This window comes from Calonectris borealis, chromosome Z (assembly GCF_964195595.1).
Source record: "Calonectris borealis chromosome Z, bCalBor7.hap1.2, whole genome shotgun sequence".
In the NCBI taxonomy this organism is placed as follows: domain Eukaryota; kingdom Metazoa; phylum Chordata; class Aves; order Procellariiformes; family Procellariidae; genus Calonectris; species Calonectris borealis.
The window spans coordinates 51520793-51541979 of record NC_134352.1 but is presented as its reverse complement, the minus strand read 5'-3'; the positions used below and the strand labels follow the sequence as shown (position 1 = coordinate 51541979).

Here is a 21187-nt window from a genome sequence, read left to right as displayed (position 1 = left end):
TGCTCCGCGCAGGCCGCCGGCACGATGGAGCGGGCATTGCGCCTCCGCTGCCCGGAGGGCTGGAACCATCACCGCCCGGCGGGGCGGAGGGCGGGCTGCCGGGCCGGCCAGAAGGAAGGCGAGGCGGGAGCCGCAGCCGACCGCTCAGAGGCGGCAAGCGCCGGCTGCAGGGGCGCTCTCCCTCGCCCCCGCCCCGCGCACGCGCACGCGGACGCGGACGCGCACGCGCGGCGCCCCGCCCGCCAGCGCCGAGCGGCGGCGTTGCCAGGCCTCTCCGCGCCCTCAGTCGCGCGACCCCTTCCAGGCGTGGGCGGAGCCGCGGCCCCGCCGCCGCAGCCGGAAGTCGCCGTTGAGAAGGCGCGGCGGGGCGGGGCGGGACTGAGTCCTTCCCTCCGGGCCCTAGCGACCGCGCGCCCCGCGGGCGGCTGCGGAGAGGTGGGCCGGGGCCGGGGCCGGGGCCGGGGCCGGGGCCGGGGCCGGGGCCGGCGTCTCGGCCGGGGTCGGGGTCGGGGTCTCGGCGGGACGCGCTCGTCCTGCGGGCGGTGGGGCGGGCGCCTCACGCAGGGCTCGGGAGTGCCCTGGCCGCGTCCGGCGGCGCCGGGGGCCGGCTGCCGCGGCGGCGCGGCACCGTGAGTCCCTCCGGCCGCCCGCCGGCGGCGGCGGCACGCTGCCTGGCGCGCAGCCAGGGCGGCGGGAGGCCCGTGGGGCCGTTCTGCCCGGCGGCAGCAGCAGGCTTGCGGCGCCCGGTGGACGGCGTGCCCGGCGGTGGCGACGGAGCTTCCCGCTCGTCCCTCACTGGCGGCGGGTTTCGGGTGGGGCGCAGTACCAACTCTTGACGTGCCGCCGAGCCCGGCGCTGCCGCCGGCGCTTTGGCTTCGGCCGGCAGCACGCCGCGCTCCGCTTCGGGCTGCCGGGTGCGCCGCCCGAGCCACTGGTATTGCCTGCGCCTAAAGACGTGACACCTTTGGTGTAAGCGTGGTGAGGTGATGGTGTCGCTTTGGTTTTTGGCTTGCGTAAGAATTTTGGTCTACGTTAAGGAAAATCTAGTGATTCTTTCAGCTGAAACAGCTCCTGGTGAGTTTTTACAGGTTCCAGTGCAGATACATTAGTTACGCCTGGCTTTGTATGTTTCAAAGCAGTACGTCATAAAGTCATGCTTAGATTTATTTTGAGTAGTCTCAATCACAGAACGGTTTGGGTTGGAAGGGACCTTCAAAGATTATCTAGTCCAAGCCCCCTGCCACAGGCTGGGACACCTTCCACTAGATCAGGTTGCTCAAAGCCCCGTCCAGCCTGGCCTTGGACACTTCCAGGGATGGGACATCTACAACTTCTCTGGGCAACCTGTTCCAGTGCCTCACCACCCTCACAGTAAAGAATTTCTTGCTTATATCCAATCAATGGGCTTGCTAGTTAGTTAAGCATATTCAGAAGTTCATGAGGAGAATATGACAAGTTTTGTAGGTAACGCCCGTCAAACGTATTAACTCCTCAAATGAGCTGTTTTGTTTAACTATGAGGCTTCTATGAGCCATTCCATGCCACTTGAATACTTTTTTTCATGAGTGAAATAGCATGCTTTTGAAGCGTATCCATTTCTGTGCTAATAAACTAGCTATTGATACATATTTTAACAGGTTGCACATTCAAAATCAGTAACATTCCCAGAAAACATTCTTTAGATTTTTTTTTCCCCCTGTGTAGTTTCAGAGTAATTTCAGGAAGTTTTAAAACTGCAGAATGATGCAGATGTGACAGAGTACCTTTTGATTGTGTTTTGAGACTAAGATTTTTTTTCACTGCAGCTATTGGTTGTTGGGTAGAGTTAGTGAATTCTATTCTTGAGGTGAAAAAACAGGTTTCTGAGAAAGTGTTTTAGTTATATTTTTTTCCTACTGTTCATTATGAGATAAAGCTTAAAAGCGTGGTATGAAAAACTTGTTCCTCAGTGTTCAGAGCTATATCTGAATGTGAAAATTGGGCACAATTGTTAGAGGTATAGTTTCCCATACCCTGATATCACAATTTCATTTTATCCAAGCAGCTGATCTTTACTGAGTGCAATACTGCAAATACGCTGTCAGGATTGTTCTTCTGTCATGTAAAGTTGGAGTTTTCAGTTTGCAAATTACTAACAATTTATTGGGCCTTAACATGTGCCTAGCAATTGTACCACTGATTTGTCTAAACTTTGAAAATGAGGTCTTCAACTGTTTTCTTAGCCGAGATGGAAAGAAAGCTGTGTTGCTTTCTCTAGGAGTGTGAGTGACAGTTGTATGGTGGTTATGTGTTTTGGGGCTTACAAACACATGTACCAAGGTGAATTCTGATGGGTAGATCTTAAAAATCACAAATGATACATCTAGATACTCTTTATTAAGAACCTGAAGCAAACTGTTAACCTTCATTGTACTTTTCTTCCCATATTACTCCACTTGATTTTAAAGATACTTTGGAATAACTGCATGTTTGAATATAAAGCAGTATCATAACACTGGGCACCAGTTGTTATGCTTTTCTGTTAAAAAAAAAAAGTTTTTTAGAACTAATAGGTTTATTCTTGCTGCATGTCCTGTTAAAATTATAGTTTGAAGCAGAAATGCATTTTTTCTTCTCCATGTTTGTAGTGCACATTATTAGCTACTGGAATGAACAAAATCAGTTAATATATTATATCGGGTAGTTCTGTGTTCAGTTTGACAGAAATAGATTGTGGCAAACATGTGGCTGCAAGCCAGTGATGGTAAAGGTGGAGTCCCGGCTAGTTTCTTGTTTTGGACTTTAGTATGGATGTCCATCTGCTGTGGAGTTCAAAAGCAAAAGCCTTCATGGCTCATTAATCTTGACTGTTGAATACAACTTTTTCTTCATGTTACCTTGCTTTAGTTAATGGAAGGAACTCATGAATGAGTGTGCTATTCAACTTGAAGTAAATCTTGGAGTTTTTTTAAGGTCTATGTTATAAATATGCTACCTGTATTGATTTCTTTTTATCAGTAACACTGAATTAGTGAGTTTCTTTTAAAGGTGAGCTGAGTTATAGTTCAATTTAATATTCCTCCTGTATACCCCTAAATATTGCTGATATATCTAAGACAATAAAAATAAGTTCAGGCAGAAAATTCCAGGTTTATAAAACAGAAGACTTGCTATGTTAAAGGCTGCTATTAGACAGTAAACCTTGGATATTGATCTACTTAAAAAATCACAGTACATGCATTTATCTCCCTTAGAATTATTTTGAAGAGGAATGGAATTTGTGATCCTCTTAGGAGAATAGAGAATGTAGATGAACAATCTACGCAAACATAACATTATGTATTGACATCCTTCTGAATACCCTGGCAGTGGATGTTCTACAAAATACATTTTTTTTTTCCCCATCTACAACATTTAAGCTTAGAGGACTAGCAGCACAATTCTCTTTGCTGGCTAAAACTGATGTCAAATTACAGTTGGTGGTAATTGTTCACATGACATAGTAGTAAAACTGGTAACTGTTCGTGAGTGTTAACAAATGATTCTTCTATTATGTTGCCAAATAAACTAAAGCATGTCTCTGTTACAGGTTTTAATTTTTTATGATATGGAAAAGAGTAATCTTTGAAGCTTGTCAAGTAAAAGTATATGTGGTCGAAGATGATGTTCATTCTGTAGAGTTTAGAGACTTAAAAAGCTGCATATTGGACGTCATGAGTTTGTCCTCTCCAGTCACCTGTGCTGTCACGGAAGCTAAATGGTGAGCTCCACTTCTGTATTTTTAAGTCTAGTAATACGGTTCATGGTTTTTGTGGCTTATTTCCTAGACCCCTGAAATTATGTAACTCAGACTGAAGAAGAACCAGATACAGTGTGATATCTGCAAGCTGTGCCGTGTCAACGCAGTCATAGGATGAAAAGACTTGGAGGCGTGCATACTGGCCAGCTGATGTGCAAGAATTCTCAGACGACCGTAGGAGACGTAACTTAGAGGTAGAGGGAGTTCTGGTCTGCGGTTAGGAACCCTGACCTGGAGTTACAGAATGGTTTTCTGCATTAGCTGAGGTGCTAGGGGTCAGCTTTAAGTCTTGCACATGGCACTTATTTTTTATAACCTGATATGTGTTTGATCTTTGGCACAATTAGAGTAAGCTTTAATTCATTCTGTTTATCTTAGCTGTGAGAGCTATTTGTCACTATTTAAAGTCTAATTATACAAAACTGCCAATTATATGTAGGAACAGCAAATTTCCATGAATATCAACTTTGGTTAGGAATCAGACTGCAGACTACTCCTTCAGCTGGGGAAGTTTAGCAAGATTTCACTGTTAGGTAATAAATGAAAGAAAATTTCTCTCTGTTACAAAATTACTGTACATTTTTTGCCAGACGTGGAAGAAAAGCTGGTGAAAAACTGTTTTTCTGCAATATTCTGTGATCACCGTAGCTAGCTGACTTGTGAAGTGAATGTGAATTTAAAGTTTTGAGTTATAAACAGTCATTCTGCAATGTAGAACTCAAAAGCTATTTCACCTTCTTATATGCTCTCTTGAAGAATCTTAAAGTACTACTACAAATGGTGTCTTAGATAAAAGCTGTAGTTGGTAAAATATGTATTTTAGCTAAAAACCAATGATCGATGAAAATGGAAGCACAAAGCATTCTCTGAATTCCTGTTAGACTGCAAATCGTACATGCTGTGAAACTTTCCAGGGATTTTGTGAGGTTGTTTTGTCTTTGTTTAAGCTTCCAAGAGTTTTACGTTTGTAACACTTGTAATATGAGTATGAATATGGAAGGAAGAATCTCCTACAATAGGGAGTACGAAGCTCTCATGAAGTACTGTATCTGCTGGCGACACTGTGATGATTAAAGAAAATATCACAGAAAGAAGAATTCTTAAGATCAATCTCTATTTTACTTGAAAATGTTTAAGTAGACAAATAAAATAATCAAGTGGCTAATATAGTAATATTCCCTTGGGGGGGGGCATTGTTGTTTTTGTTTTTTTTTTTAAAAAGTAGCTGATTCAATTTGATTCTATGCTAAGACCAAAAATAGGGTTTTCTGCTCTATATTTTTAATTTTTCAGTAATGGCATTTTGAGTTTAGAGGCTGTGCAGAAAATGCTGTTTTAGAAAGGTGTTTAATGCTTTCTTCCCAAGTAGTTACTGTTGTGCTCTTGTGTCTTAATGCTCTTATGCACATTTTTCATGTCTAAAATGTCCCTATTACTTGTGATGTTTTGTAACTTGTTTGTTGTTTGTTTGTTTGTTTCCCCTCCCCCCGCTGGTCCAGTTAAGCAGAACAGTTAATCACATAGTTAAATTTTCCAGTTATTGTGTAGATATCTCCATTGTGCTCTTTTTTTTCCTGGATAATTAATAGAGGAGTTGGAAGGAACAGTTTTCTTGAAGGCTGATTGCCATACAAACCTATGTCATTTACTTAAAGATTTAAAGGTGTTTTTTTATTTACTTTACAAAAAGTACTCATGCCTTTGCTTGCATTCAGTGTGCTCTCCATGCAAGAAATATTAAATATCACCAGGTTTAAAGAAGCAAAACGACCTCCCCACTGCCTGCAAACTGACAAAATTGTTACCCATTCCATAATCCTTGTTTCTTTGCCCTAGTCCTCCTCAGTTTTCAACTGGGTTCTGTTTTTCTACCTAACCCGTGCTTTGCTAACTGTGGTGCTATCTGGCCTTTAGCTGTCTTCAGTTGAGATTGATACTTCTTGCATCATGTCTGAATTAGGTGACTTGCCTTTCTTTCATCTCTGTTTTTCCCAGCCACAGAAAAATAAAGGTCTCCCAAACCTATTTTATGATGTCCACAAACAAGCTTTTATACAGTTTACAGATGCTCTGGGTGTTCAGATTCTTCTTATTTCCTGCTTGTCTTACCACCACATCTTCTTACTGCAGTAGCTAAGAGTTGCATAAAATAACAATACATGATTTTACTCACCTTGTTGCTGATCTTTTGCCCTTTGAGTTATGTTGGTTCCTTTGGGTATGGCTCCCATAGTAAACACTGAAAGCTAATAATGAGCCTGTTGTTTTCTTGCAGTACATGCAGGTTTTTATGATCCTCATCTCCTACATTTATTAAATATATAAAATGTGTTAACTACATGGCACCCTGTGGAACAATTACTGATGACATACAATTATTCTGATCTCATAGATGAAGTCCGTCTTGTTTTTAAATGGAAATAGACTTAGTATTTATTAAATTATAAAATATTTATAGGCTGCAGCTAAAAAACTGAAATTTCATCCTTTGTTACTACTAATGTCTTTAAAGGGAAAACTTAATCTAAATCACTGTTCCCTTTGTTGATGACATTTATGTCTTTTTTGCTAGTCAACTTACGTGAGAACTCTACCTTATGATATACGTTTTCTCAGTCATGGAAAATGTTTATGGTGCCTGTGCACAAACCTAGGGATAAAGTGGTCATTTTTTATTTAAAAAACCCAAATAATTAAATCCCAGTAGACTGTCATTTCTGTAATTAATACTTAAGACTTCATGTAGACAAAGGTGAGCTATTTTAGTGTTTTCAGTTCTCTGTGAAATGATGCCAACCTTGTGGTTAATTTAATTATGTTTCTCTTTACAGTATATTTCATATTTAGTTGTCCTGACAACTGGTGCTTTTGTGTGGAGCAACTAATTATTGTAGCCAGTCTTACATATATAAAATAACGTGAAAACTGACATATATAAAATAATGTGAAAACTGATTCTTAACTCCTGAAAAAATTTAGAATTTGTCCGGTTTGAAGTTACAATAATTGCACAGAAGATTATTAAACTAGTTTATTTTAATTAAATATGTATTTTTATACTCATTTTCACTCTACATATATAAGCTTGTTTTGATTGTTTTAATATTGCTTGTGCTCAAGGGCTGGTCCTGCTAACTGCCAAGTAGTTTCTCTTTTAACTGAAATAGTAGTGGAAGTGAAGATACTGGGTATTTTAGAGGACTAGACCTTTAATTTGTATTGTGTTTGTGATCAATTGCTTGTACGTAGTTTAAATGTATATGTCTTTGAAGAAAAAATGTGGAAAAGTGATTTTTTTTTTCCCCCACATATATGCATTTGTTTTACGACAGAGGTGGTTTTGAGGTCATAATCCATGTTAAAAAATGAGCCTTGCTGCAGGAGCCAAACAAAAACTTGCTAGTCATTTTAATGTAAGTGATTGCAATGATGTTTTTTTAAGCATCCTGAAAGTTTATTGAATCGATAATAAAGATAATGAAAAATAATAAAAAACATGTTATGCTTAATTTAACATTGGGAAATCCAAAGGGAATATCTGTTTTAAGTTCTTACTGCTACATCTCTCATCTCTTGCACAATAAGCAATTCTATATAACCCTTTCTTCAAAGAGCAGTAGTATGATGACAACTGCGTGGCATAATTTTACTTAAGTGAATGTTCAGAACTTTGGGCTCACAGTCGGATCATCGAAATAAGGGAGCATTAAAACTTAAAAGGAATACTCATGTTTTTTGAAAACATCCATATTTTGCAGCTTACATAATGCCAAGTGTGAGTCACAGTTACTACAATATAGCAATGAATCAGAATTGGACACTGCTGAAGATCTGAGAAGGAAACTCTGTCAAGCTAAAAAAGAAAAATTAGACTTAACCATTAAACACAATCAAGAAGTAAGGACTTTCTTGTTTTCTTTATTTTACTCTTGGAATAAATGTAATCTTGTTTCATTAAAATAATGCTTTTGCGTGTTGTGTCAGAAGCACAGTCATTAGCTGAAAAATAACAGGGAAGATGATGCTGTACAGACCTCTCATACCTGTTCGTAGGAACTCTTAGCACCTCCACTGGCATTGTTAGAAGTTGAAGTTGCACCAAGCAGAGTGCAAATTTTCTGCAGGGAAAGGAGTCACTGTCATTATCAGTAGTTTGTTACATAAAATTGCCTGGTGACACGAATAAATAAAAGCCACTGCTTGAATCTAGCCTCATAAAAGATCTTATTTAGTTCTTACGTTTTTTTGCAGAGTATTAGAGTATCATTTTAATTCTGCAGAAAACATTTGCAAATCATAAACCTAGTACAGTATTTTTCTGTGTGTGTACACTAAATCCAGCTAGGATGTCCTTTAGTGGTCTTGCAATGTCTCAACTTGTGCAAATTTGCAGTTTTCAATAACTGTAACAATGTGTAATGTAAAAATGTGGTGATGTGTTCATCAATAACTTCATACTTGTTAATGAGAACCTCATTCATAGGGAAATAATTTACCGGCATTACAAAGGTTTTCCCTGATGCTGTTGTAGCGAACTAGTATTGAAATGAAGTAGTAGTAAGAAAATACTTAATTTTTTCTTTAGCTTGAATATCAGGTTTCCCACTAGTATACATAAGGAAAGGTGGGCACTGAGTACAGCAGTAGTTGTAATCATCTTTAGATTTGTTGTTACTAGGATCACTTCCCACACTCGATAAGGCCAAGGCCAACCTGACAGCTGATGTCCTGGTTTAAACTGTGCTGGTGCGGAAGTATTATTGCTACTATATAGTAGTAACATAGTAGGTAACATAGTAGTAATATCTGCTCTTAGCTAGGGGCAGTTGATGTGGGTGCTCAGTCATCTGTTTTGGGCTAAATCCAGCCAATAAATCAAGTTTTCTGTTCCATATCCATTTATTATTAGGGTGGGTACCCAAATTAAGAGATTCCTGCTTCTCCCACAAGGACTTGCTCTTGTGCTGCAGTTAATTCGTTATTTTCCCATTGCCCCATCGATTATGGGGTAGTTCCATAAAATGGATCCCTGGAATTATCTGGATTTAAAAAAAATCCAAACAAATTGCTTCTTACATTGAGAATTTGAAAGCTGGGTGTGAACAAGGATCTTCTGCATCGTTTTGCTGTTGTGGTTTGCACCACAAGGTCAGGTTGCATTTTAAGTAGATAAACTACTTGTGAGACTGTTTTTTTTTTCTCCCCTGTCCATTTACTGTATAGTTACAGATAATGGAAATGCTCAAGTTACCTACACACGATATTATTGATATGAAGGGGCTATTTTGTAGATGGTCTGAAGAAATACATATTTTACTTCCCACCTTCCTGTGTTGAAATAGCTTGGACTTGATTTTCTGGACCCAGTTTTTGGCAGCAATGACTAGACTATGTTTCTTAATCTGGATAAGATCACTTTTTGAAGCATTTTCCATTCTTAGTTTGTTGTCTGTTAAATTTAATAGCATTCTGTTTGACTACTGAACATTATTGGACTGAATTTTATGTTCATACCTATACTTGTGAGTTATTAGATGTCTGATAGTCTAGCATGCCAACATGACTGTTTTTCTAAGTGTTAAATTTGAAGAAAGTTACCAGAAAATTGCCTGTGGAATACAATGTGTCTGTTGCTGCAGTTTTTCCTTTGAGGTGCGGGAAGATGACAGTATTATGACTTATTTCCTTAAGGTAGTGTATTTTTGGAAGAATGGAGGGGTATGTTTAAGGTACATGAAATTCATCTAGGAATAGGTACAGTTTGCATAAAAAACAGTAAAAGTACTTAAAATCTGCATAAATGTGTATTTGCAAGACTATATTTCAAATTCAAGTGGAATAAGGAGACAGCTGCAAATGCAATTCAAAATATCTTTTAAAATTATTCTGCAGGTGTATTTCTGTAATGTTGCATTTTTTCAAAGGAGCGTAGTTGCTAGTTTTCTGAAACAAATTTATTTTCTAGCTGTCCAACTATGAAAGCCAGATAGTCAAATTACGGTCAGAAATTGAGAAAGGAGAGGCTGTTCGACAAAGTCTGGAGTATGAATTGGCAATTGCCAGAAAAGATGCTCGTCTGAAAAGATATGCTGCAGGAGAGGAGTTAAGTGATGCAAAAAACAAACTTGTGGAACTGCAAGGTAAGTTTCAAAAAAGCAAACATGGAACAAAGGCTAAGTCCATTTCAAGTCAGGAAGACAAATGAGAAGCAGTGACTTAATTAAATTTTCTAGTTATTGCTGTTTTTCTTGGATCCCTCTTATCTTTCCCATCTCTTATCCATCTGCTTTTGTAAACTCATAAGAGTTTACAAAACTCTTGCTGTCTCGTGTGTATTAAAACTAACCTGCTAAACCTATCAAACTGTTTTCCTCTTGCCCCTTACCTTCTGTTGTTCCCTCTTTCACTGCTGTCCTTGTACAGAATTGTAATTATGGTGGCTGTCTACACATTCTAGTTATCACTATGTCCAGCAGTTCTTCCTTTTCCATTTCAGGGGAAAAAAAGAAAAGAAAAAGTCCTTTCCTGTTAATTTGTTTGCACTATTTCCAACAACTTTTTTCCAAAAGTTCTCATCATACTGCTTCTTTCTTTCTTCTTTTCAAAGGTTTCAAGCTTCTCATTGCTGATGTCTGGTTTCGTTTCTTCTCATCATGCTTGTTTCTCTTTCTATCGGTAATGGAACATGTATGTTGTGACAGTAGTATGTGGAAGGGAAAGTTTTTACTTAGACGTTTTTTTTCCTACTAGTTTTGTGTTCAGAAACTCAGATTCTCTTGATCCTCCTCAATAGAGAGAGAGATATTTCTCATTCTTACAAGTAAGTGAGGCGCATTTTTAATGACCTAAGTAAGTATAATACCTTTTTAATCTAGTACAGGAGATGCATTTGTGAGTTTGCTGAACCTTTGATGTTCCATGAAGAGTTTAGAGCATTCCTCGTGGAGATTTTGTCTTTCCAAGAATGGAAGGAGACTTGGAAACTTGCAAGTACTTAAAGTACCAGGTGTTTTTAAGATAATTAGAAAGCTGAACTTTCACTGCTTTGGAGAACACCTAAAAAAAAAAAATCTTATGGATTGCAAACTGGAAGAAGGCATTTTTTCCCCTTTGGAAATTCCCCTGCGATTGCAGGCTGAAGACTTGAACTGCTCGTTTCTCCCTTAGAGGAAAGCTGTGTTTCTTTCTGTGCATGCTCATTTTACTGCTAGTTTGCTTGCCAGTTTAGAAGTGAGTAGTGTGTGTGTTTCAGAATAAATCTTATTTTGTGATTCACTTTATGATTTAGAAAACTCATTGGCGTCTGTATTGGGCACAGCTGGCAGGTGTTGGTGGTGGGTGCAGGTCTGCAGGGCAACCTGTGCGGGAGGAAAGAGGTCTGAGTCTGCCTGGAGCTTGTCCCAGCCAGCTCCACAACGGGCAAACCCACCTGCCACCAGTGGCGCCAAACTGGTCACCAGAAAGTGCATATGGTGCTTCTGCCAAAACGTGTTTCAGAGAGGGTGGTAAATGCTGAGAGGAAGAGAAAAAGAAGGAGAGAAAAAAAGAAAAAGCAGGAGAGACGGGAGCAGAGCAGCAGCCTGAGCAGGGGCTGGGGCCAAAGCAGTGACCGCTGTGCGGGCACCAAGAGGCAGGACTCAAGAGGGACTGTTGCTGACAGAGGAACCACAGCACAGTGACCCTAGTCTGCTGCACTGCCCATCACCTCTCTGAAGGGACTGGTGTGTGGTGAGGGGACTGGAGAACAAAAAGCGGGTAGGAGAGGTTTTGCAGAGGCAAGGGATGTAGTTTCTTTCAATACCAGAATCAGTAATAGAAGTCTGTTAACTGGCAGTAAAATACATTGGTTGAAATTCCTCAAACTTTTTTTTTTTCTGTGACAGGTGCCAAAGAAGTCAAATCATCATGGCGTTGCTTCTCAATTCTTTTGCAGTTTATAACTTACCACTTGTTTTCCCTGGTCACTTGGAGCCTTCCCCACCTCATTTGGTGCTTTGATGTGACCCCGACTTAGCTCCTTGGACAGATGACCTCATTTGTGGCTCGTCCTCTTCAGTATTTCCTCCAAATTGTTTTTCTCCTGTTCTCAGTGAGGCTTGATTTTCTGCTGTCTGACAGTCGTCCTTTCCCATCATTGTGTCCACTGATTTTCTGTGTTGTCTTAACGTGCGTTTTCTCTTCGTTTTATCCTTCTCAGACTGGGAAGAAATTTCAGAAAACTGGGATGAGTTTGAAATAAAAATCTGTTAGAAAGTGGTGATCACTTAAATGCCAATGTAGCTAGTTGTATTCAGCAAAATGAAAAGCTGATACAAAGTACTTTCATCAGAAAGCCAATTTGTAAAATAAAGCAAAGTTCCTAGTCAAACTGCTTAAATAAATAGGCATAGGTAATGAAGGTTTCCGCAGCATTTAAGCTTTTGCGGAAGAGTATATACAGTGTTCCCCTATGTCAGGGCATTTGCTGGGCTGAAGACTTAAATCTCTTGAGAGCAAGAGCTTTCCTTGGAAAAGTTAAGCCTTTGCTCGCTAGCCCAACCGGCCTTAGGTTTTCCTATAGTCCCTTTCATGGTGCAAGTGCCTATCTTTACTGTCATTTAAAATGAGCTCAATATTAATTGATACAGACTAATATCTATATCAAATAGACATTTGGAAATAAGCTGGCCAAGTGTTGTAGAAATCTGAAATTAAGTCCTCCATGCTATAGAGACCTCACTTGAAAGAGTTATCTCAAGTTTTTATTCTTTTCCAAGAGTTTTAATTTCTAAAAATCTCTAGAGCATTTCTGTGTCCTTGTGTGAAAGATGCTATAGGAACACAAAATTTGACTGTTTCTTTGTAGTGAAGATGGTGGTCTCCGGTGCTGGAAGTGTTAATCTTCCAATGTTCCACAGGATATCACAATATATCACAATACACAGAAGAACTCACAATTATTATACTTTTTTTTTTCTGAACATGGTTTGCAGTGCTACTTGTCTTCTTTCTTTCTCTTTTTCTGTAAACAATAGTATTGAATGAAAAACTTCAGCAGAAAGTGGCAGAGACTGAGAAAACATTTCATATTGCTCAGCAGAATTGGAAAGAACAGCAGCAAAGACTTGCAAGTGAGAAGGATGATATCCGCAGAATTTGCAACAGTGAATATGAATTGCTTCTTAAGGAAAGAACCCAACTAGAAAGTGTTTTGCAGGTATGATGTATTAATAATTGAAAAGTTGCATGAGATGATGGCTGGAATTTTTTTGGTGCAAAGTGTGTGGTGGGTTAGGGTTTTTCTGGTTTAGGGAAAAAATCCTCCAAATAGCTAAATACTGCAGAGTATTTCTGAAGACTATAGCTTCATGAAGTTACACTTACTGTGTCACAGTCTGTCTTCTTTTGATGGAATATGTTGTGGCTGATTTTCATTTATCTGATTTACATTAGGTAAATACCTAAACCAAGTTACCAGTGCACAATGTAGTGCATTGTGGCGCAAAGCTGAGTTAGTAAAATCAGGGACACCCAAGACCTCGCTTCTGACTTAATTTCCCTGTTACCTGCTCCAGTCTGACATCTAACAGCCTGTGAATGTGAAAATAATTTGTATAATATGGAGACTACACGCTGTCAGGGAACCCAGTGATGATGGGATTTCCAGTTGTGCATTGTACATTATTAATTCCATGCCACATATGAAAAATGACCATTGTTGGAAATTCTGCCGTTTGGTTAGAAAAAAATCATTTAATGCTAAGAGATGGCCTTATAATCTATTTAGAACGTGCGTTTTTATTCTTCAGATAACTCATTTCATTGTATTTCATGAAAAAAGTAATTTTCAAAGTTGAGTTGCACTGATATGCATAAATCCCTTAGATATTAAATGTGTGCAAAATAATAAAAATACGAACTTTTTCTTACACTTTTTATACAGTCAAGCTATTCAAAACTGAAATGTGTTTCAAAGAAACCTGGTAGTATTACGGTATGGAAGTGCTGAGTTAACATATCCAACTTTTACCTGCTCCACAGAACGCAAACAATTATACAACTATAATTTAATAATTTTAATCTTTTAATTGACAATTGAATTGACTTATATCTTAGCAATGTAATAATAGCATCTGAGGAAAATGGAGAATGTATTCAGCGATAGTTATTCTTCATGCTTTTAAAGAAGTGTAGTGCAGAGGCTCTGTAACGGCTGATAGCCATTTACTCATATGCATGATGTATGCAGAGGACAGATTGCTACTAAGAGATTAATTTTCTTTTATTCAGTGAGACTTTTTCTTTTTTGTATTTCTATTTCTTCTTTTATAGCTCCCTTTAACATGTGGCAGACTTGTCTCAGTTGGTCCGGGCATTGATCAAACAGTAGAAAATTAGCTCTGCTTTCTTCCCACCTGGTCAACTCCAAGCCTGGGACAGTGCCAAACAGTCTTCCCAAATGACACAAAACAATCCTTATCTGGCAGCCAAGTTCTGACAGCAGACCTGCCTGTTGTACGTTATGGTGCTTTGTCAGATTCTATATGGCGCTTGTAGGAGCAGCTCTTAAAAACCAGGCCAGAGAGAATCCCTTAATTACGTGTATTCCAAAAGTACTGTCTGCTGACTCTTAGCTGTTTTTTGGAAGGTGACATCTGGAAAGAGAGGTGCAATAATGACACCTGAAGTAGAAATCAGGTAGTATGTGGATATGTAGTGTTTCTGTGCATGGGCTGCAAAAGGAGTTGCACTCTGTTGTTACCTGAATGACCAGGAGCCCTGAGACCAGGATCCCCTTGAACTGGATTTTCTCAGAATGAAGGACAAAAAGGAAGTTCCCTCCTCTCTCCTCACCCCAGTAATTTTGTGGTTATGTTGAACAGTGCTTTGAAGAAACAGTTAGGAGAACCATAAAGGAATAGTTAATCAAACAAACAAACAAAAAAACAACAAAAAACAGAGAAAGCCAAGGCAAGAGAAGGGTTCAGAGAAAAACGTGTGAGTTAGTTGACAGGTGATACCCTAAGATCCTTCTCAAACCAACAGAAATATGATGCAGTTTTCATTCAAAGTCGATGCTTAAAAAAATAGGGTTAGATATAGGCTATGAAGAAACCTATTTTTAGATACAGTTTTCTTTTTTAAGTTGCCAGGTAAAGCAGACTAAGAGTGGAACTTTGGCTCTGAGTTCTGGCTAACAATAGGCTGAGTTAGGTTGAGGAGGCTTTGGAATGGACTTGTCTTCTGTTCTGTAGTGTTTTGTAGAAGCCGTATTCAGCGAGTTAATACTGTATAAAAAGAGCAATGTTGGAGAGGTACTCTCTCTCGAGTGATGTTTGGCCTCAGATCAAAAGGAGCAATCCTGTCCCCAACAGGATTGCTTGGGACATTGTGTTCTCTGTCAGGGGATGTATATTCAGAAGTAAAGGTGATCTACAGAGGCAGGTGTTTGGTTGGTAAATGTATTAAAGCTAGAAAATTGTTTACTCCTGAGGTAAACGTGATTCACTACTAGGTGTCAACTCCTAACCTGCTTTCAATAGTAAAAACGTTCTATTTTCCCACTTCGTTTTTGTAGCTGTTACCTTGCCCATTGCCTTAGTTGTAGGTTTTATGTATAGGTATAAAATTCCAGCAAATTAAAAGTACATCAATAAATGTTAAATATGGACTTTTCCAGCAAATAAAAAATACATAAATAAATGATAAATATGGAATTGACTGCCTTAGTTGTTGCTTGAAAACTTAATTCATTTAAACTTGGCAGATAAATGTCAGAAGGATCTGGCTTTATAAATTATGACTTCAAATGTGTTCTGGTCTTTTGCGTTGTGTATTTACAGGCCTGTTTTAAATACTTTTATAGTTATTCTGAATTATGAAATGAAAGCTAGGTGAAGTGGATTTAATTTTGGTCTTAATATGTACATAGAAACGAGATTCTAAGCATGTATGCAAATCCTCGTTGGAAAAGCTCCGTTTCATGAACTGTAATTCTGAACTTGGCTATGAAAATGCTGAGATAGGCACAGAAATGAAGTCGGCTTAACCTATTGAAATGTGCCTCAAAGATATGGAGGGAAAGTAATCCTCTCTGGTTTCTAACAGGTTTGTAGTGTGCTCTGTTGCGTGTGCTTAGCATGCTATCCGCTTCATAATAAAAGATGTTGAAGTTCAATAGTAAGTGCAATAGCATCACCTTGTGGTTAGTCAGAATATAATATTCCTTCACAGAAGCACTCAGTTTTTCCTTAAACTGCTTGTGAAATCGTGTTGTTTATGCACGCTTTTTTAAAAATCAGTTATGTTTTTCATAAGTAGCTATATATAGTAAGTGTGTATATGACATGCAGGTATATGTATGGGTTTTTTTGTGTTTGTTTTTGGTTTTTTGCATGGTGAAGTATGTTTCTCTTTGAATGTTCTAAGTGCAGGTGACTGCTGGGATAGTCTTGCACAGTTTCATACCAAGTCTGAAAAGTTTGGAGACTTCTTTAAGATTCTGAAATCCTACAACTCATGTCGACTTGTATAACAAGCTTGATGTATTGATGTCAATTTTAGTCTGATTAATGTTAACTACATTTCCAGTATAAAAATTTTTTAAGTATTGATGTAGTATTTTGCAGCAAACTATGTATTACTTATTTCATGCACGCTTTTCCCAGCTCACTTCTGTTAATGTCTGGAAGATATACCTGAAGAGATAAATATCTCTATATCTTTCCAGTGTGGAGAGAGTGTGAGTAGTTGTGTATTTCTATAAAAATGGTTAAAATTTTTTTTTAGCATGCTGGTGGGCAAAAAACCTGTGCATTGGTTTGATATTACAGGCAAAATTAGGGGATTAGTTTAAATTTAGTCCATATCCAGGTGTACTATTTTTGCAATATTTTGATTTACTGAGGTTCCCATTTTTTTCTTCACATGTGTTTCATATGCATGCTCCTTGTTATCTTTTCAGAGGATGCCAAAAAATCATGTCATAGTGCCTGCGCATGAAAGAAGAGAGAAAATAAACTTAATTTTTTCAGTTACTAATTGGTAACACGTAGCACTGTAGAAGAGTTGTGATTCCCTTATTGTCATGTTTGAGTGGCCAAAACTTTCTACCTTCATTCTGGAGGAACTTCTAAAAATCGTTTTCCAAACTTTGGAAAAGACTCTTATTTCTTTGATCTTCATGTATAAACATGCTTCTGTCAGACTTCAGTCTTCCGAAGAATCATTCTATATGAATAATTCATTTTCTCCTCTTCCTCTCCTCCCTGCTCTGCAGATGTCTTATGATTAGTAATTTCTAGGAACAAGATTATGTGATGTAAGGGTAATAGCAGAATTTGCAGACCAACTAGTTTATTTTCACAAAATGTCTCTTGCCATTATATTGGAGTAAATGAACAGGAGGACTTATTGTAATCTTTCTATGTTTTGCACAGAAAGTCATTTTAACAAATTGGGTCTCCAAAGGTCCTCCAACTAAATCACTGGATTTATAGCTTGTTTCTGATGCTAGTTACGGAAAAGCTTATTCCTGTCCACTAGACCAAAGCTATTCTTTCTGAGACTTCTGGGATCTCCAGCTTAAGTATGCGCTAGACTACTGGGGGTTCATTATTTGGCTACTTTCCTCTGAGCCTGGTGTGGTGTGAATGTGGATTTTATAACAGTGACTCCACAGAGCTGCTGAGTCCAGTGGTGTTAGTAATTATCCCAGCCTATAGCTTGGTTCAACTTCTGAATGCAGAAATTGAAGTGGGGAACAGCTTGGTTATTTTATTCCACTGGGAACTTCGTAGTTCTTGGAGATCATTTTATAAAGTAATTCAGTTTCTAGACAGAAGAAAGTCTTTCTCAGAACAGCAGAAATGAAGATTACTTAGTCTATGGGAGTAACTATTTCTAAAAGTGTCTGATTTGATTTCAAGTTCTAACAATTAAAACCAGCACCAAACAGAACTTCTGTCCCTATGTATCATTTTGTCAAATGCACTTAACTGTTTCCCTCTCCATCATTGCCATTGAGCTGGGGGAGAGAAGAGATTGGAAGAGCAGCCTTGTACTCTTTAGAGAGTAAGATTTCCTGTGGGGAATTGGCTCTGATTTTAGTATTACCGCAGAAGGTCATGTTCATAGTGATTTTTGAACCAACACATTATTCAATTCATTTTACCTGGTGGTGAATGAAGAGCATATCTGTTGTTGGGTAAATGGTTCTGTTGACATGTGCTAACGTGTTAGATTTTAATGACCTGTTCTAATGCAGTCTCCATTCACAAAGTATTCCTCTTTTGAACTCTTTACTATAATATTTTATCTTAGTAAAAGCATCTCTTAATGCTTTATTTTTTTCTAGGAGCAGAATAATGCATTGCAAAATATACGCAAGAAAATGAAAGATGTAGAAGTGGAACACAATGGGTGTACTGAGCTGCTGAGGCACCAGGCCAATGAGCTTGAATACAGCGCTGAACGAGAGGAGCGACTTAAAAAAGAACTTGAAGTAAGGTTTTGGACTACTGCTATTAGTCTCAACAAGCACTGACACTCTGAGCAATTTCGGTTTTGAGGGATGGAACCTCCCAGTTAGGCTCTGAATTCTATGTACTGGATTAACAAAATGTTGAACATCTGTTTCACAGAGAAGGCTGAACCAGGCAAATGCCATTTACGCTATGTGCCTGACTTGAGACTGGTGTTTGAACAGCAGATGGGAAAAGGTTTATGTAAGCGTGAAAACAAGGCTAACTTTAGTTTAGGAAATCTGTACATTTTCCATAACCTCCTAATTTGTCTATCTTTCTATCTTTTTGGCTTAAGAACAGATTTTGAGAATTAGTGAATTTGTGATGGAGAATCTACTGGAGCTGAGAAAGTCACCGCATGTTGTGCTAGGTAGAGAGAACAGCATACTGGAATATCACAGTGGTATTATGGCAGCCTCTTCCTATCTAGACTTAAATGCTACAGGTAGTTTTAGTTTGCCTGTCTGTTGAGTGGCACCGGTTGCTGGGAAGTCTCAGGTCTTTAGGACTAATATCTTGTAAATGTGCTCCTTTTACTAAACTGCTAGTTCTCTCCTAAGTTTCAACATTTTGTTTGTCCACTGATAGGCTTTGTAGTTACTATGCTATCTGTATGTACAGTCTGGACCAAGACTTTCTTGCTAGAACATTTGTCACTGCAGAAAAGCATAGTGACCAGATGATTCTTTTTCTTGATGTAAGTTTTCTACCAAAGGTATCTTTAAATATTTTCTGCAACGAATTTTAAAGAATTGGCACTTGCAATTGGCAACTTGGGTATTGGGAGCCCTTAAAGGAATAAGTGACATACCGTTTTCAGCTGTGTTTGTTTTCTGTTATTTTTCCCTTAAAGGCAAAAGAAGTGTTTAAAGCATTGATTGCTAGGTAGATAGAGCCCTGCATTAAAGATGAAGTACAAAAGAAAATTCCTACAGGGAAGATCAAAGCTCATCAACTAAAAACACTGACTTATTGATCAACAAGGTAGACTTTTATGCCCTCAAACGTATCTACAGGAAATCTATTGTCAGGTATTGTGAGCTGCACCTACTGGCCTAGGCAGAATTACCTTCAGTTGGAAAGCGCTGCGTACTGTGAAGTTCCAATAGCCATTTTAAAAACAAAGATTTTTGTTTCCAAGTACTTGAACAAGGGCTTTTTTTGTGATGTCATGGCTTTTAATATATTAACATAGAAATCATGAGCTGAAAGGAGGAGGAGCAAGGCACTCACCGTTTGTGAATTTGAAAAAGAAGCACTCAGTTCCTTGAAAATGTGTAACTGCTATGCCCTGGAGACGGTTTTATCAGGGAATGCTATTTATTAACCACAATTAATTAAGATATTTTCATTGCTGCTTAATTTTTATTAAATTCATTTAACTTATTGAATCTCTTAATAAAGTTGTGAGAAAACAACATTTCCTACTACAGAAAAATCAGTCTTGTGGTACTTGTTCTAAGTATAGCTGTTTAAGAAGTGATTAAGAAAAGTATGTGATGAAACCTCTTGCATTCAAAAGTTTAAGCAAATAGCACAAGTCCCTGTGAATTAAAAAAAAAAAGTCTAATTAGACTGCAATGCATATGCTTTAGTCAGCTTGCATCTCACTTTAGCGTCTCAAAAGTGAATTGCACGTGTGTAAGTGTGTGAAAGGGCCTACAATAACAACTTACCCATTCTATACTTGAAGTCAAAGAGAGATTAACTGATGAGCATCTCTGAAAATACCTTTATTCTTTAAGAAGCAAAAGCACTAGATATTTTAAGCTTTCAATATTGATTACTGTAGATGGTATTGATTACTGTAGAGTTCATATTGGATAGTGGACTCAAACTCCAGAGTTTGTGTCAACAGCATCATTGGCATCTTACAAGGTACCAGTACTCTTCATTGCCGTTTGTGGAGCGAAATTTATTCTGCCTTTTCTGTGGTCATGAAAGGCTGCAGGGGTTCTGAAGTTCAAAATTCAGTTTAATAAAATCTATTTTAAGTTGCTCTCTCACCCATAATCCTTTCCCCAAAAAGTTATATACTGGGGAACAGAGTTTGAAATCTAATTGCAACCTTTCTTTGATTTATAAATTTGTCGTTCCTCTTCCTCTCTTACCTTCTGGAGCTCATCAGCCAGAGGTATTATCTGTCCTTCATGCTGAAACAGAGTGGAAAGACCTCAGTTAAAGGGACCAGATAAGCTGCTCTTCACCTCCATAGCTCAGGTTATTGGAACTTTGGTCTTGGAGGCTGTAAGGGAAGGAAATGGAGGAGTGTTCAAGGACAGACTTGTTGCATAAAGGAGGGGAAATGAGCACAATCTTCTTTTCTAATTGTGTTTGACAGAAACAACTATGCCCTTTTAAAGAGATATGCTGCATTCCCAGGTAGAAGGAAGTGCTTCTGTGGAGCCTGGAGATTGTGGGGATTTAAGCACATTGCTGTCCATAGAATTTCCTACTCTCTGCCTTAATAGCTGCCTCACTAGCTTGCTAGCTTCTGTGGATCACATTCTTAGTTGCCAAATTCTTTCCGTACACTGTGGACGAGGCGTTAAAGAAGGGCGCTAAAGCCTGGGCAGTAGTTTTCATTGTGTGCCAATGTCCTAAATTCTCCTTGTGTTTCTGCCCATCTGGTATTACTCTTACATAGTTCTGTGGTGTTCTAGCTCTCAATTTAAAACTCCTCAATGTATGGGAATAAGGACTACCCATGTTAGAAATATGGATAAAGTTCTGATAACCAGTCCTGTACTTCCAGCTGTGGTTAAACACAACTCTTATTTTTGCCTCTATGATGTCAGTATTTGAGATGGTTTTCCATTCAGATATAGAAGACTTAAAGTAGTACACCCCAGACGGAACAGTCTACATTTTTTCGTGAAATAGCCCTATATTTCTTCATCCCGCT

General features: G+C 38.8%; 1 protein-coding gene across 2 annotated transcripts in view; it reads left to right on the top strand.

Annotated features, from left to right (window-relative positions):
* The first annotated feature begins 229 nt into the window (after nt 1–229).
* The window catches only part of CCDC171 (coiled-coil domain containing 171), a 154966-nt gene continuing 134008 nt past the window's right edge, over nt 230–21187 (top strand). For both annotated transcript variants that reach the window (XM_075136387.1, XM_075136388.1), the window contains exons 1-6: nt 230–435; nt 3569–3739; nt 7537–7675; nt 9744–9918; nt 12793–12974; nt 18114–18260. In XM_075136387.1, coding sequence (XP_074992488.1) covers nt 3582–3739; nt 7537–7675; nt 9744–9918; nt 12793–12974; nt 18114–18260 — 801 coding nt within the window. In that variant the 5' untranslated portion in view covers nt 230–435; nt 3569–3581. The remainder of the gene's footprint in view (nt 436–3568; nt 3740–7536; nt 7676–9743; nt 9919–12792; nt 12975–18113; nt 18261–21187) is intronic.